Source organism: Panthera uncia, assembly GCF_023721935.1.
Source record: "Panthera uncia isolate 11264 chromosome B2 unlocalized genomic scaffold, Puncia_PCG_1.0 HiC_scaffold_24, whole genome shotgun sequence".
NCBI lineage: Eukaryota > Metazoa > Chordata > Mammalia > Carnivora > Felidae > Panthera > Panthera uncia.
In genome coordinates, this window is record NW_026057580.1 from 50,890,231 (window position 1) to 50,908,534 (window position 18,304).

At 37.1% G+C, this 18,304-nt stretch overlaps 1 protein-coding gene across 1 annotated transcript; it reads right to left on the bottom strand.

The window, feature by feature from the left end:
- Nucleotides 1–4,432: 4,432 nt before the first annotated feature.
- Nucleotides 4,433–4,889, bottom strand: LOC125938118 (peptidyl-prolyl cis-trans isomerase NIMA-interacting 4-like). Its single transcript, XM_049653172.1, has one exon. The coding sequence runs from the start codon at nt 4,845–4,847 to the stop codon at nt 4,452–4,454; it is 396 nt and encodes a 131-aa protein (XP_049509129.1). The 5' UTR covers nt 4,848–4,889; the 3' UTR covers nt 4,433–4,451.
- Between the last annotated feature and the right edge of the window lie 13,415 nt (nt 4,890–18,304).

Consider the following 18,304-nt stretch of genomic DNA (forward strand, 5'->3'; position numbering starts at 1 on the left):
GAAGGTAATATTGTCAAAGGAAGAGGTTGGAATATATTTCCTTTACCAGCTTGTTATCTCAAGTTACAACTTATAAGGCCTGTCGTATGTGAGCCTTCATTTGTATTCTTGCCCTGGACTCCATAAATGGTAGGGGAAGGTCTGTTTTTTTTATGTTAGATTTCTATTCCTATATACTAGTGGTCTACAGGTAAGCTGTTCTCAACTTGGATTTGTAATTTCCCCATTTTCCTACGGATGTGTCAGCTCAGTCACCACCCTAGAAGTAACGATGTTAGCCTTCCTTCAGCAACTTTCCCCTTTGCTTTCTATCCATTACTCAATTTTATTTTTTTTCTAACCCTTTACCTATCTGACATTATTTTATTTAATTATTTGCTGTCTTGTTTATTTTCTGTCCTCCCACCCCTCCCCACTCCTGCCTTTGGTTGTTAGTTCCACTGGGACAGGGATTATAAGCGTTGTGCTCAGCAGTTTGTTGGGATTTACAACAGTACCTGAGCTGTACCAGGCACTTAGTAATTTTTTTTTTTTTTTTTTTTAGTAATTTTCTAAAATGTAAATGAGTATCTTTATCACTAAGTAAATACTGTTTAATTTATTTCAGGTATAAGGAATGGGTTAACCAAGTATTTTTTATAATCATTGAGATAAGATTTAATAAATTGCATATCAAGTGTTTATCATAGAGATTTCTTAAGTATTTGAGAGTTTTGAAATGCTTTGTTCTCCTGGTCAATTTAAATCTTTCTCTAACCTTAAAATTACTGATTTTTAACATATTTCTCTTTCTAGAATTTGCAAGGATAAACTTTAGTTCCTCTTTCCAAACACACATTATTATTTAATGCACTTAAATTGCTTATTGAAATTTATTAATAAGGTGTTATTGTGGTGCTAATGATTGCTTTCAGAAATAATTGGTATTTTAACTAAAATAGATGTAAAATTAGGGATGCCTGGCTGGCTCAGTCAGTAGAGCATGTGACTCTTGATCTCAGGGTCCTGAGTTCAAGCCCTATGTTGGGCCCTAAGTAGGGCTTACTTTAAAAAAATAAAATAAAAGAGATGTAAAATCAGACAGAATAGGCGGATTTTTATTTTCTAAGCTTCTGAGGCAAGCTTAAAACTCATGATATACTTCATCCATTTTAAAAAGCAAAAACTTAATCAGATAAGAACATACTTCAGAAATAAAAATAATCTTCATAGAAATAATGTTCACTACAAAAGTGCATTCATTAAATGTTTTATTTCACAGACTAATATGTCAAATCAGTGTTCTTAGATGGTCTTTCTCAGAAGAAATTCCAGAAGCAATTTGGTTTCATTTACGGGAATAAATAAGAGTGTTTTATTTCACACAGCCTCAGGGAATCACAAATTAAAACTTTCCACTAAAATGGATGCCGTCTACTATTCATTATTTTAACAAACAAACCACTCCACTCTGCTGAAGTTGCAATCAGGGTAAGGGACACATAGTGCTGGAAACCTGCAAGGCTGAGAGGGCCTACTTTGCATTCTTATTCGCAAGCAGCCCATTTCATGTCTTCCTCTGAGTTCCCCAGCACCCCACAGAGCTACTCTCAGTGGTGCAAAGCTCCATTAAGTAAATAGAGGCTCTGTATTTAAAGCCATCTCTGGGAGTTCAAAGTGTTGAGAGGGAAATTGGTACTATCAAGATTAAGGTATTAATGAAAAGTTCTGTTAAATTTCTGTTGGGATGCTAATTAATCTTCTAAAAATTGTCAATCAATTCAATTATGTAATGCACTTAAACTTTAACACATGGTACAGGAAAAAAAAAAAAAACAAAAAAACAGGGTTTTTCAGTTATGCCCAGAGGCTTTCTGAAAGTTAAGGGAAATAGTCTAAACAAAAATCACCTCCAAATGGTGTTTTAGTTTGATCTTCAATATTCACTTGTTTTATCACATTTGATAAATTTGGGAAATCAATATTTAAAGCTCAGATATTTGAAGAAATATTGGAAGTATTAGAAGAATTCAGGAAATGGAATTATGACAATTATTATTCTTTTTTTTTTTTTAATTTTTTTTTTCAACGTTTTTTATTTATTTTTGGGACAGAGAGAGACAGAGCATGAACGGGGGAGGGGCAGAGAGAGAGGGAGACACAGAATCGGAAACAGGCTCCAGGCTCCGAGCCATCAGTCCAGAGCCTGACGCGGGGCTCGAACTCACGGACCGCGAGATCGTGACCTGGCTGAAGTCGGACGCTTAACCGACTGCGCCACCCAGGCGCCCCGATGACAATTATTCTTTAAATGGAATCTCCTACTTGTAGTGCAGAAGACAATTTTAGCCTGGATTATTAAACTCATGCTGATAGCTTTAGCTTGAAATGTTAAACAGTAGCATAATTGTTTAATATTTGAAGCCTGCCTACCTACACTGTCAGTATTGAACTAAATAAGTAACACTGTAAGTTATAGTATATTCCTATTAATATTAAAACATTTTGTTTGTGTCTTATGAATCATATCAAAGTTGTTAAATATTAAAATGTCAATCCAGATCTTAATGTATATGAAACTGTATGTAAAAGTATATATAGCACAGTGCTTAGAATATGTGGTGTTCAGAAATGTTAATGTGAATGTAATACTAGATAGAGGAACAGAAGTAGATGACATGATGTGACAACAAAAGTTAGCCACGGCCTAAAGATCTGTCAGTGAGTGTCACTCCTGGAGAATCTGATTGGGTAGGTCTAAAATGTGGCTGAGGCAGCCTTAGTTTCTATTTCACAGCCTTGTCAGAGTGAGAACTGTTAAGGTCACACATAAGACAGCAGCATGCATTTTAACAAATAATTTTCATAATTCATTTTGAAGAAGTAAAAATTGTAACGTTTTAATCTTGGGCCTATTTTTCTATTTAAAAGAAGAAAGTTGATGTTAGTGATTCTGTTCTGATTTGTAATACATTTGGTTTGGACACAGTTGAAGACTGTTTCTAGTAGCGTCTATGGAACAATTCACCTTGATTACAGCACATTGATCTTTGTTGTAATCTTTGGTTTTATACATTCAGTAACTCACTTTTATTGGTTCACTCAAAGGATGATTATGCTTTAGATTCCTGCTTGTCAAAACCATTAGTGACCATATGAATTAAAAAGCCAATACTATATACTAGTTCTTTGGAGTGAAGGGCTGGAGAAAGGGAGCCTAGTTAAAGCAGGAGACCATTATAATAGAGTAGATTAACAAAAGGAGGCTTTAAAGGGGTGGCGTATCAATGCAGGTTTGATGAACTCACTTTTGTCCTATAAAATCATTTTATCAACATTCTCTGAACACTTTTGAAAAGACAATAACTAGCTTTGTAACCATAGGAAGACATCTTATTTTAGTGGACCAGTGAGGTTCTTTGTAAAATCACCAAAATCTATTTACCTGAAAGCTTAGAGCCAGATTAGTAGTCCTATCTTCTATTGAGCTATTGAATTAGATTCCACTACTAGTTCTAGCTGCTAGACAATCAGGTCCTGGGCTTTTGCCTATTAAGCTATCAGATGATCAAATTGCTTCTGGGTATATTGGAGTCCCTTAAGAAAAATGATTAATTATAGATTAATTATTGCAGGATGTTTTTTGAATAAGGCCTTCTCCAGAAAAGTATGGAACCTTTTCTATTTATTTATTTGATGAGATAATTATACATTAGGATTGTATCATCATGATTTTCCTAATAGTATTTTCTTTCTTATCATTTACTATGAATTTAGGGCCAATTATGCTTAAAACTTGGGGATGGATGGTGTGGTAAGATTCTTTGGTTTCAGGGAGAAGAAATTAAAGTTGGAATTTAGGCAGAGTAAAATATTTTAAGGAGCACAAGGTCAATCATTAAGAATGAATCTTCAAGGATGTTTAGGAATGTAAATGTTTATGTTTAAGAATGTCGTACTCTAACGAGTGCATCAAATGTAATATTGTTATACTGATGGCGATTAGGTAGAAGTTAGTAATTTGGGGAGGATGAAGAATATTATCATTCAGTTTATGTTAGGGTTTTGAATCTCTAAATTTTTTAACTTTCCTGGTAAATAGGAAATGGCAATGTCCTTGAGAAATAGCAATGTCTTAAGGTGAGTATGTCATTATTCTCATCCAAACTGGATTCACAGCCTAAAGGGAAATTTCATTCTGATATCAAAAGAAGCAATTCTTGATCAATCTAAACGAGAGTAAGTTTTACACCTCCCCATATCCAGACAATTCAAAAGTTTATAAAAATAAGGTATCTTCCTTAAAAGAAAAACAGTAGCATATTTGAATTGACATATGGTGTTTATTAAACTTATAAAAATGGAGTTGTCTTTGGTTTCAATTTCATATAATATTGCTTACCTTAACTTTCTTGCCCAGAATTGATTGATTTCTACTTTTTCTTTTTTTTTTTTCAGTCTTGCATACAATTTTATTTTCTCCCTTCAACCATAATAATATGATATCCAAATTTTGTCTTAACCGGAGGGTCTGTAAACACAGGCTTATCCAGCCCACTTGTGGGCAAGGCAAATGCTGCTTCTTGGAATGGTCCCACCATGGTACCTCTGGTCATCCAACCCAAGTCACCCCCTTGCCTGGCTTTATCTTCACTATACTGTATGGCCACTTCATTGAATCTCATTCCAGACTTCAACTTTTCCATGGCTTCCATGATTTTCCCATGTTTTTCACACAGAATGTGTCTGACTTTTACTGCATTGCCACTATCTTTGGGATCCTGAGCCTTCTTGTCAGAACTGTCACTCCCAGAGGCTGCTCCCCCTTTCCCCCCTTTCCCGGAACGGCTTTTTCCCTTGGGCGGCATCTTCGAATCTTGGGGCTGTACTCTATTTCTGCTTTTTCTAAAGGACTCATTATCAACTTTAATAAACCTCAGATTGATCCCCTTTGGAAAACAATACCTTACTTCCTGTGTCTCTAGCTTAATTTACAAAAAACAAAACAAAACAAAAAACCAAACATATATCAGAATTGATAATTCACCTCTAATTGAAGAATATTGAACTGACATATACAATATTTCTGGGGGCGCCTAGGTGCCTCAGTCCGTTAAGTGTCCCACTCTTGGTTTTGGCTCAGGTCATGATCTCAGGTTTAGGAATTCGAGCCCCAAATTGTGCTTGGTGCTAATGGCATGGAGCCTGCTTGGGATTTTCTGTCTCCCTCTCTCTCTTCCTCTCTCTCTTATTCTCGAAGATAAATAAGTAAACTTAAAAAGTTTTTTGAAAGCAAAATTTAGCTGTAGGACTGTATGTAATAAGATGTGAAATCTGGGTTAAAAATTTAGTCTTGAAATGCCATTAGATTTTGAGAAAGAACGTGGGAGATTTAGGATATGCAGAGAATAAGAAGTTAAATGACTGCACTTCTTTCGAGATGCTTTTTTATTTTAGATTTTTAGTTGACTTTATAATTGTGTTTATATTAGGAGAAATTGTTAGTGTTTAATCTATCATCTTTATTTTTGGCATTCTATGGCTAAATGGAGTATATAACTGTTTGTTAGAAGAAAAGTCCTATGTGAGAACCATCCCCTCATAGCTAGGTTGTCAAGAGTGAACTTTCAAAAATAAAATTCAGAGCTCAGTGCAGTTGGGCTGCTTTGGCTATGTGTGCTGTTCTGGTGTATCTGTTCCTGGATAGCTCAGTCTTAAATTCATTTATCCACTCTTCCATCAAGCAGCAGTGATTTACTGAGTGTGGACAATAGTAGGCTGTTTAGCATGGTGCTATGAAGTTACAGTTTTATTTTATTATCGTCTCTTTTTACTCTAGAGGCTTTTCCGTTCACATACCAATTGCCATTTCTTGCCTTTTGTAGCAGACACTATGAGTGCCACACTCATATCCTTTCAGATTCTCTTAGTATTTCCAGGCATGCCCGCTTGATTTTTAAGGGCCAGCAAATACATCTTTGTTGGGGGCTAACTTTGGGCTACCAAAACTCAGTTTGCCTACATGCTTGTGCAGGCTGAAAGTATGTGAGAAGTAGTATTCCTTAGGCGATGGCCCTTAACCCAGTGACTTACGGTTATAGAGGTATAAATACCAGGCTCCTCACCCCTTTACTGGAATAATTACAGAGCTTCCCTGTGGTGTCCATTGTGGTAGTTGGCTTAAATAATGCACCCTGTAATAGCTGCCTTTACTTTTCTGTATTTTCATTTCCCTGTCAAGGTCACTATTTCAAGTAAACAATGTGTATTCAGTCCTTGTCTCAGAATATGCCTTTAGGGGAAACCTAACATAGAACTTGGTATTCTGTAAACAATACAGATAGAATCTTGGTTGTAGCCATAAAAGTCTACGAAATACAAATAGTAGGTATGATTTTTGTTACTTTCTCAGACCTGAAAACTTATATACCCCAACATATGACTGGCAGAATCTTACTGGGTATAGTTAATTGTAATTTCACATTCACGTAAATTCTGTATTGGGTTCACCAAATGAGGGGTGTCTGGGTGGCTCAGTTGATTAAGCATCAAACTCTTGATCTCAGCTCAGGTCTTGATCTCAGGGTGGTGAGTTCAAGCTCCGTGTTGGGATTCTACACTGGGCATGAAGCCTATTTAAAAAAAAAGACAAAGAGTGAATGGATTCACCAAATGATATGCCAAATTGTTCTCTTTTAATTAATGAAAGTAACTGGGCAGAGTGGTTACATATTCTGTTTTTTAATTGAACAAAACACATTGAATGTCCACTGTATGCCAGGTACTATTCTAGGCTTTGGCGATATAGCAATTAATAAGACTATTGATTACTTAGTCTTAACTTTTTCTTAGTCACCCTTTTATGGAAGCTTAAAGTTGAGCTTATTTTGTTGTTTTCAGCTATATTGACATACTATTCTTGCAAATCTTAATAGTCGTTAATAGTATATTATTGGTTTTACTCAATGTGTTTAATACTTTTCCCTGTTACTAGCATTGCAAGACTCAAAAGTTGTATTATATTTCCTCTGTCGTGCTTTTCCATCTTGATTGTAGCTTACTGATTTTGCATATCTGGTAGTTGTAGTTCTCCTTAATCAGTTCTTTTTTTTTTTTTTCTCTTCAGTTTCAGTCATTCTCTTTAAAGAATGACTTCATTATTGTAGAATTTGTTTCAAGGTCTACTTTATTATTCCAGTAATGTTTCACAGCAATTAGCATTTTTCAATGTTCTCATATTTGGTTCAGCCAGATTTACTCTTAAGATTTTTGAAGCTTTTGATTAAGTATAAAGATTCTCAAAACAGTATATTTTTGATTAAGTAAATAAGTGGTCCAAAACACAAGTAATTCTTAATACTATGCAGATAGCATATAGCAGTTTGAGATAAGTTCCACATTTAGCTTTTCACATTGTAACAATATTCAGCTTAATTTTAAAATATTAATTTAAAAATTCCTTAGAAATGCATAAAATTCTTATAAATGGTTATTGCTTTCCCGTCGCATGTCAGGATAAACATAAAATGAAAGCTGTGGTTTTTTTTCCAAGTGCATGCATTGATTGGAGTGTTCACTTGAAATTTGCACCCAGCTGAACCTTGAGAAAATAACAGGAAGTTTATATACACAGAGTCTGTTATTTAAAGGTTTTTACTCATATCATATGTGTGTTCCTTTGAAAAAACCAATTGTTTATTAGTCATTCTCTGCCTTCCATATTTTTTCGCATAGAAATGATTCTTAACACTATGTAGTTGGCTTTTTACTTGTCTACCCAACATTTGCTTCCCTTTCTTTTGGCATTAGCATCTTGGTTTTCCCTTAGAGAATGACCCCTCTCTGTACGTGGGTTTCAGGCGAGGTTGACTGCTCTCCCCTGCTTCAGTGGTGGGAAAACCATCTAGTTGTGGCCACAAAGCATAGTACCTTCTTTTGGTCACAGTGATTGGTTCAGGAGTAGATATGTAAACCAAATCAGGCCAATCAGAGCCAATAGAGTGACTAAAACTATGGGAAAGAGGCATTCTCTTTTTACTAGGGTTGCTAGACTGGTAGTCTGTATACCCAGAGCTACTACCAGCTGACCTTATGACCATTTGGGAAGACCTTATTTGAGAATAAAGCCTGTAAGGGGAATTGGAGCATGGATGGGAAGAGACAGGATCGTAATGACAATGCCTGAACATCTTGGCTGGAGATCTACCTCTGAACTCTTACTTACGTGAACCATTAACTTTCAGCTTTCCACCAATACTCTCCTACCACTCCTTCACAATTTGCATTTTTTCTTACTTGCAACTGTAGGTTTCGTAATACTTACTATATACACTATATGAAACCATTGTTCTCCCTCCCCAACAAGACTGTTGTGACCAAAACACCAAATAGATAGACTTCTATTTTAAAAAGCTTTTGGCTCTTGGGATATATGCTTGAGGGTTAAACTTTCTTTTTGGTGAAGCTTTCTTTTCTATGATGCTGAAACCATAGTTAGATGCTTAGAGGAGGGCAGAGCCATTGAAACTGAGTATGACCTAAATCTGCAGTCATAAAGAAGACCTATTGTCCTTAGAGACAATACTGGTTACTCAAAAATGTATACCAAGTTCCTGCTATTTTAGGCATGGGAATAGAGCAGCGAGCAATAGAGATAAAAATCTGAACTCTTGGAGCTGACATTCTTGTGTTGATCCAGAAGACTTGGTACCCAGAACTGGAGCCATTTCTGGGGCAGATGGCACTCAGGAAGACTTCATACCTCTGCCTAAAACCCAGTGGTTTCCCACTGTACTTAAGTCCAGAGGCCTTAACACAGAGTAGTACCGCAAAGGTCTGGCCCATGTTCGCTTGTCTAAAACCTTATCCAAGAACTTACACTCCCTTTTTCATGCTGCTCCAGGCAAACAAGCTCTCTTCCCTTCTTTGAACATTCATCTCTCTCAAATATTCACATCTTCTGCTTTCCATCTTGTCCATCTCTATCCCTGACACTTCACATGGTCACAGCTTAAATGACACTTCTTCAGAGACATTCTCTCCCCACCCAGTCTAAAGTGGATCTCCTTAATATTTGATCTCTTTTGTCATAATGAATTTAATATATATGTATATGTATTTGTATATATTTCTTTTTTAGTGTTTATTTACTACCTCTCCCACCAATGTAAGCTTTGTGAGGTCAGAGACTGTATTTGTTTTGTTCACCACTGGACTGCAATAGTGCCTAGCACATTGTAGGGACTTAAATATATTGTATAACTGTGTGGCTTGACCTCAGCCTCTTTAGATGTAGCTTCTACTGTCTTAACCCTTTTTTCAGCCTCATGCTTTCCAAGTCAAGGACCCTTTGTAGCCTTCTTCTTTAAGCTGCCTATCCTAGAGGTAATTCTGGTACAGCAGTCACCATCTATTTATGTTATAGGCTGGGCCACAGGCACCAACTGGGAGAGTGACCACAGAAACCTGATGAGATAACTTGAACCAAAACAGAAACTCTGCCCTTTCAACTAGAGCTTTTCAGAACTGGAATCAAAAGGGGCAGGGTAATCCCAGAAACCCAGTGGTGATTATGGGAGCACTGAATCCCAAACTGACTGTGGGCTAAAGAGACTCAGGCAACAACGTGGAAGCCAGTGAGGAGACTGGGAATATGGGCAAGTGTGTCAGCTTGTAAGCTTGTTTGTTTGGAGTGTGATGTTTGTGTTGAGTTGGGAGGGGTATAGTGGACAGCTGTAACTTTTTGCATACTGACTGCCTGACACACACAGAATGTCTGGATAACCAGGCAAAGTAGACCCTCCAGGTGGGAGAATCAACATAACCTGAGGTGCTGGGGGGTGCTGGGGGGAATTGGAGGCAGTGGAAATGAGATGAGCTGACATACTGCTCTTGCCTATTCCCATTCCATACTGGTTCTTTGCTGGTTTTGGATGAGGTATAAACAGATCCAGTCAGCCTACTCTGGTCCCTTTTAGACTTCAGACTTTCTTAGAGCCAAGATACTAATTTTTCTCCCTTATGTTTTATTATGAAAGTTTTCAAATGTTCAGCAAACTTGAAAATATTTTACTGTGAAATTCGAACATTTTCCACCTAGATTCTAACAGTAACATTTTAATTTTGCTTGTTTTATTACAAGCATCTATTTAGCCCTTTATCTACCTACTAATACATCTTAATTTTTGATATATTCACTGGTGAAAGTAATCGTAGACATTGATATATTTTCCTTTAAGTGCTTCAGCATTCATATCATTAGCAAGAGTTCAATATTTTTTACAATTTTTTCTTTTGAGGTAAATTTTACATGTAAAAAATGCACAAATCTTTATTATCCATTTGCTGGCTTTTGACAAGTGAATACCCTTATATAATTCAAACCCTATCAAGTTGTAAAACATTGTCATCATCCCTGTAAATTCCCTTATACCCTCTACCAGTCAATTCCTGCCCCGACCCTTGGAGGCCAGGGCTGGCTGTTCTGTTTTGTTTTTTTGTTTTGTTGTTTTTCCCTATCATATTTTGAAGACATCAGCTTATACTGGTTAGGGTCGTTAATGAGCCCTTAATCTTTCTATAGTATCTGTTCTTCTCATGATTCAAATAAAAACTCTACTTCTAAAATGAAAAATCAACCAAAACTTGAAAGAAAGAACTTGGTACAGTGTCTTCTTCATAATGGATTTCCCTAGTTAGGGCCTAGTGTTGTGTTATCTAACTCACATTTCCACAGGGTGCACCAGATACAGAAAAGTAGGATCAAGGGTCACAAGTTCACTTTAACAGAAACAAAACAAACAGTATTTCTGTGGTATTACCTCCTCTCTATTTTCCCCCCACTACCTAGGTCACTCCAAGGTCATTCTGGCCTCTTCTTACCAGTGCTTTGAAGAAGTCTCCATGCATGTTGTATATAATCTTGACCAAAATCATACCTCTGTGAACACTAGGTTTTTACCCTTACTTGGGTTAAACTGGTACTCCTAAAGTCTCTGCTAACCTAAAGATGTATTTCCCAGGAGCATGCTTGGCCTTTTTAAGAATAGACCTTCAGTGGCCAAATCCCACTTGTTTTCTAGATATGTATACTCAGACACGTCTGAATTTTCTGTGGGTTCATAGCTTAGCTTCATCCTTGGTGTCTGTTGCTATAATTACAGATGACATCTTTGAAAACTAAACCACTGATAAGGACCACAACTTTATTCTAGCTGTTACTCCAATACAGTGGAAAGAACTTTTTGTTTTATGTTGGCCTTTAGCTTTCATACATTCCTTTTCATATATTAAAGTGAAGATTTTAATACATTAAACATTAACACATGCAGACTACCTTCTGTACCTTGAATTTGGACTCTTTTACACCATCTTCTCATCAATGATTTAGAAACAGTGCAGCCAAAAATTTAGCTTCACCTATCTTCTTGGCTGTACCCAAGTAGCAGTGTTTGTTTAATTCTTTGATATCCTACTATATTTTATCCTTATTTGAAAAATGAATTCACAATAGAAAAATGAATGGGCTGGTTAAGAAACTAGGGCCTAAATATCTTAATACATTTAGGACAAAGACTAAAATCATTGAATGAGTTGAAAGGACTGACTTGTCAATCTCAGCCGAAGGTTTGTTAGATTTGAAGGGATTTGTATGTTGAGGTATATTTTTTAAAAAAGAAAGAACATATGTGGAACACTTTGGAAATACACCACCAAAGATTGAGTTTAAAAGGTAAGCATAGCATTTTTTAGCTCTTTAAGAAGAAAACCCAATGTTAAAATAGTTTATCATAATGTAATTTTCATATTTATCAAAATTAATAATGACAACATACTATCTGATTATTTATCCAGTGTGGATTTATCCCAATACACTATAATCTCCCTAGGCTTTTTTTTTCTCCTTCTTTTAACTACTCTTTCATGAGAACCTAGAAAAATGACTAGCATTTACATGGGTTCAATAAATGTGTTGAAAGAATTAACAAATTTGTGTGAATATTCCTATAGAAAAGCTACAGGGCTATTAGGTTGAAAGATATGCACATTTTAAATATTGATAGGTGCAGCCAAATTGCTCTCCAAAAAGCATAAATTCCATTCTTGGGGTAGTAGGAAAATCTAAAAAGGATGTGGATTAATTATTCTCATGTGAAGAAATTAATATGCTTTAAAAAAATCCTGTATTGTTTAAAATGTTCAGGTAGAGAAGTATGTTGTATTGAGAAACTGTTTTAAAATTTTGAAGTTGTTGCTTCTTATAGGTTGGTAGTGTGGTTATGCAGAGGTAACATAAAAAACTGAAACTTGCATGTGTAGATGTTGGCCAGGTGTAGTGTAGGAAATGTATTTTAGATAGAGGGAAGAGCAAGTGCAAATACATGATATACAAACAAATATCCAAATATTCAGCAATTGAGATGAGGTTAAGTATATACATCCATACCTTGAATGATAATGTGGAGAAATTTATAAATGAGGTGGTTCTGTAGGTATTGACACTAAAGGATACTTTTTAATTTAAGGAGAAACACAGGTGATAAGCAGTTGTTTTGAAACAAATACTGTGTGTGTTTGTGTGTGTACCCACACACGTTTGTATCTGTCCTCACAGAGATAAAGTATCTGGGAGGTTACAAACCAAATTGTTAACTATGTTATTCCTGGGGAAGTGAGTGGATTGAGGTTGTGATACAGAGATTTTTTATTTAATATAATTAGGTTTTAATTGAGTTTTTTAAACAGCCAAACTGTATACATTTTGTAGTGAACTGTTTTTTAAAGAAAAAGAATGTGTTATGTGGAAACATGGTGGGCTGTTCCTAAAATACATTTGTTAATAAATGTGCAGGAAGCATTAGGACATTTCTTGTAGCAATTCTTTACTAATCTTTCACAAAATAGGCTAGGTTAGATTAGTGATTTTTTGGCATTTTTAAAGCCATGGAGTCTATTGTTTGAACTCAATCCTAGGCAGAATTCTAGTATGTGAAAACGATGAAATCAGAGTCAGTTGGTGGAACCTCAGAGTGAGGGGCCTCTGTCAGTGTTCCCCTCCCCTTATAATCTTTTGACAGACCCTAGGGCTTGCTGAACACAGTTTGAAATACACTGTTCTCTTCCCGGGATGCTTTTGATTTAGTCCTTCCTGAAGGTCAGAGGGATATACCAGCTCTGTGATTCTAAAGCACAGAGAATAAAGAATGCCTACAGGTAACCCCAGAATTCTCTCTTGCCTTGCAGAAAACACGTTTAGAGCAGGAGATATTCATGTCATGTAAGATAGTTCCAGATGTACAATAAGAGACAGTTTTTATTTTGCATTTCTTGGCTTTGGAGTCTTATAATCTTCTTAAAAATCCAAGCTTTATGATCTATGCCCTTTTTATATCCACAAAGTGATGAGAACAGTTGTTAAACTAACAAATATAGCTTCTATACATGTCTGACTTCTTTGCCAATGTTAAACGTAATGAAATAAACAACTTTAAAAAGGAAGATATTATTTTGTATTTGTCTAAGAATATCCCTCTTTCAGGTCCAAGCAACTGAACAAAGAAATTAAAAAGCATAATTAGTATTTAATAGTGAAATTTAAACCAACTTTTGAAAGAATTATTCTTCTTTTGGGATGCGTACATAATTTTATATTTAGTGTTTCATGCCTAACATTTGATTTCTGGGCTTAGTATTAGAAGCAAAATTTCTTAATGCCATATATCATTATGCTAGTTTGTTAATAAAAGTTATTTTGATCTAAACATGCTAGTGTGTTTAAAATAATAGAGAAGGCGTATTGTCATAGTTTATTCACATAGACCCACGTTTTTGTTCTGTGCTTTAAATGGTTTTATTTACTTTTATTTAAAATTTGTGCATGTACGTATGACTATATAGTAGAGGAAAAGAAAACAGCCATAATATAGAAGATGAAAAAAATCTCTTTTCCCCACAAGGTGGTACTGTGGTTCTTTTACTCTTGCAAAAATCTAAGCACAAAATTGATATTTCTGTACTTGTCTTCCTTCCCCCAACATTTTACAGGTGATCTACAATTAGATTCTAATAAAAATGAGAAATAATTTCAAAGGAAATTTGATACTTTTAAGTTTGAGGTAAATGGCAAGCAACTAAAAATTCTCTAGCCTTCTAATAAGAGTTTCCCCCCCTAACTTTTTGCTTCTTTTTAAAAAGTTCATGTACAAATTTTGGTTATAGTTTATGGTATTTTATGTACACTCTTTATACTATATATACTATGATAGTGTAGCAGTTTTTGCTATTATAAAAAGTATTAGCAGACATCTTTAAAATGTTTCAATTAATGAGCATAAATGCAACTCCTCATTTTTAGGCAATTCGATTTTCTCCCTCTTCTAAGCAATATCAATAAAGAACTTCCCTCAGTTCTATAAGTAAAAATTACAGAACATGGCTTAAAAAAAGACAAAACACTTGAGTAGATATTGTGTTATCTCTTTTTACACTGTATCTTTCAGCTTATTTGAAGATTAAAAACTATGTTCGTATATAAATATGGAACATCATATATGTTTGTTTTTCTCTGTAGTAAGAAATCAAGGCAAGTCATTGCATGATTGGGTTCCAGCCTCAACTTCTTGGTTCTGCCCCCTGGTAGCTTGTGACATTTGTTGAGACCTTGCATAGATTTCTGGGCCTGGCAGAGGGGACATGATGACAGAGGTGCCACAGCGGCCCTTGCCCTCAGGGCAGCGGTGGTCTCAGGGGTCCTGCATAAAAATTAAGTGGGGCGAGAGCAAGTGTGTCTTGAGACTGCATTCACAGAGTAAGCAGAGCTCTTCCTAGACTCTGCCCGATTATTTTGGGGTGGCCCGGGGAGCGGGCTGATGGAGATTATGCGGATTTGCCATGGGAATCCCAGAGTCTAGGAAGTGGAAACAAATCTTTGATGAATTTGTTGGCTACAATAATGAACATGGGAGGAAAAGAAAGGAGAAAAGGTATTATACGAGAGATTGGGGAGAGAAAACCAAGGGAAAAAACAGGATCAAAAATGACAGTAAACGCCGGGGAAGAGAAAAGGCAGAACATAGAAAAGAAGAGCAAGAGCGGAATTGAACGAAGACGGGGCAGGACACTAGGAGCCGGAGGCTGGGCATCCGGCCTCTCATTTCATCCCACAGGGAGCCCGCGGAGAAGGCGTCTTCGGTCCCGTTTCACGGGTTGGAAACATCGACCTTAAGAGGTTAGATAACTGCTCAAGGTCACCGAGCTAAATAGCAGAGCCAGGATTCTCACCCCTCCTCAACCTAGATCCAGGGTCTGGCTGGATCGTGCCAGCCGCCCAGGGAAAGGGTCCGCAGGGCGGGCAGAGCGCAGGACGCGCCGGGCTGGAGTCGCAGCTCCATGAGCGTGCAGCAGAGGCGACCGGGCAGGGATCGGTCATTACCTCCCCAAGCAAGGGCGCGGCTCGGGGGCCTCTCTAGACATCCTCTCCACAGCGCGAGTCTGGGCAGAGGAGGGAGGGCGAGCGGCGCTGGGCTCCTGCAAGGGGAGAGTCACCCCATCCCTCCGCTCCCGGTCGCATCCAGCCTCTTCCTGGCTCCGCGCTGGGATCTCCCAGCCACGCCAACGCGGGGGCCCCTGTGTTCGCCTCTCCCGGCCAGCACCTCCAGACCCACACAACTCCACCAACGCGCCCTGAGGGCTGCGGGCGGGCACTGCATGGGATGCGTGCAGAAGTTAACCATACGCCTCAGGCAGGGCTCAGAGGACAGTGTTTCCAGGCGCCTGGGCTCAAGCTTTGCGGTGGAGCGTACCTGCCAGTGAGACCAGACTCAGACACAGGGAAGCCGGGGATGTTTACTAACCTAACTGTAACTTACATGAACCTACACAAGTACGTTAAAAGTAGAGATGTGTGCACCCTCACAGGAGGTAAAAACAAAACAGTCACAGGGAATAATACCTAGTTTGTATTGTAAATCGGTGCAGTTTGGATGTTATGAGCACCCCATTCGACGAATAGCTCCTGCCAATTCTTAGTGATTATTCAATGATTATTAATTGACGAGACACCTTTCACCTGAAAAATGGCTTGTCTGCATTGTCTTTCTTCTCAGAGAACTGCGAATTAAAGTTTCTTTGTTAGGGAGAACAAAGAAGAATCCAAATTATTTTAAGGAGGCTTTAGCATTTGACTTGGCAAACCCTTTTGCTAAAAGATCAACCTTCCCTCTTTGACTCGCCCCCTCTCTGTCACAGCCTCAGTGTGGGGTTGTCTTTGCAACAAGGCTAATGCTCCCAGCTGGTTTGGGGCCCCTCTCTTTCAGAATTTAGCAGTTTAGAAGTAAGAAGAGATTTAGAAGCTTCCTACCACATACAACCTTTTACTTTCACATCGGAGGTAAAAGAGGCCTGGAGAAGTTAAGGGCATCTTGCAAGTTTGTGCCAAAGCACGGGCCGACTCCCCGTCCCACCCTTGTTCCTTGGAGTGGTGGCCACCTGCTCCCATTTCCTCCCTTCACTTGGCCCCCATCCTATGTTCATCTTCCCTCTTGGGAGCCCAGGAAAAACTCCCTTCTTGAAAGTTTGTCAAGCAGGCAATGTCTTCTTCCTTTTCATCTTAAAAAATTATTTTCTTTTGCTGTCAGATTCATTCTGACATAGATCAGGGGTGGAAAACTGTGTGGTATAGAATAGAGTCATTAGTAAATCCATCTCGTTTTTTGTTTCATTTGACAGCAACACATTAAATTAATCCCTGTCCAAAAGAATCACATTAAGGGAGCTGTCAATGCTAATCCCCAGCTCATTGTTGCTACCTAGCTCAGGGTTGACTTTAATAGGTCGCGCTGACATTTGTTTCTTGAGAGGCACATCGGTGACTTCATCCAGACCCAAATCTGTTCTCATCAAAAAGTGGAGGCACTGGCAAGTTTTTACAGACTCTGAATTCTCTGGGTTTCTAGCTTGGGGTTTGGGCTCTTGTTGGAAACATTGATTTACATTTAGCTTTTAACAATGAAAAGAAGATAAGGTAGAATCCTCTTTGAGAAAAACAAAAAGCTGACTAAAAAAACCTAAAACTAGAATATTATTGTTCTTATGCTTATTTGTATCATCCTATATTAGCTACTACTGTTATCTATAGATCTGATTGTATACACGCCAGATGTAAGGTGAAAAACAAATGAGAAAAAATAAAATGTTGAGTCTATTCTTGAGAATAGACTGCATAGACTAATGAAAAGGGTAGAAGCAAGGATGAGAAAACCTGGAATATAAAAGACCTATAGAAAAGCTGGAGGGAAAAAAGGGGAATTTACTGGCAAGGAAAAGTAACATTTAAGCAATAATTTGGATAGAAAGAATTCGGGCAGTATAGAAACTAGGAAAAAATACATTACAAAAAGGGCAAAACATTCCTTTAACCAACATTTAGAAACTATGATTATAAAAAAAAATTTTTTTAATGTTATTGCTCTGCCTCTCTGTCCTCTGTTTTCCACACCTTCCCCCAACCCCTGCACACTGATATGGATTATCCAGCTTTGTGCTTATGACATTTATGGATTCCAGATCTGACAATCATATATTAGCCTTTGTCTGGGCAGCTAAGAAAAAGCAGAAGACTGACCCGATCTTAAATCATTTAACCTGTTCTTAAAATATGCCTCTCACCTGGTTATTCTTATTTTTGTGGGTATTTGGCAACGTTTTGAAGATGAAGTGGGAGCTAAAAATTGAGAAGTGAGTATCCATTATTTAACAAACATATTGAGTGAAGTGTACAAATACTACAGATTTGCTATATCCATATATGCCAGAAAATAACTATGTATATTCTATTTTTACTAATTGAATCATACTTTATTCATATTGCAAGGTGATATTATAAATCTTTTTATTAACTGAAAACTCACCTCTACCTCAATTTTTTCTTCTGAAAATCTGTATTTTCAAGTAAACATGGCACATTTAAACCTTTTACTTTCAGGATTTTTGTTATTTCACTTTTATTATAGTTTTTATTCCTTTTGCTCCCTTTATGTCCTCAGAATTACCTCTGGACATAACCATTAAAAAATTACTTTTCTATAATCTCTGTAAAACACAAAACTATCTATTGAAGGCAATTTCATTTATTTGAATGATTGAACAACTGAGGCTAATTCTCAGAAAATGGGCTAGGGTTTTTGTGGTCCACATAATAAGACTAGTAAGGATCAGTAAGAAAAGAACTATGCATGCATTCAACAATCTCCAGACAAATGCCAGGAGTATGAGGAATAAGAACTTAGCTTCATAGTGCATCAGTGGACTAAGACCTAGTTGACATTTT

What these genes read in the sequence shown, in the direction of transcription:
- LOC125938118 (XM_049653172.1), bottom strand. Translation starts at nt 4,847, where the DNA reads ATGCCGCCCAAGGGAAAAAGCCGTTCCGGGAAAGGGGGGAAAGGGGGA.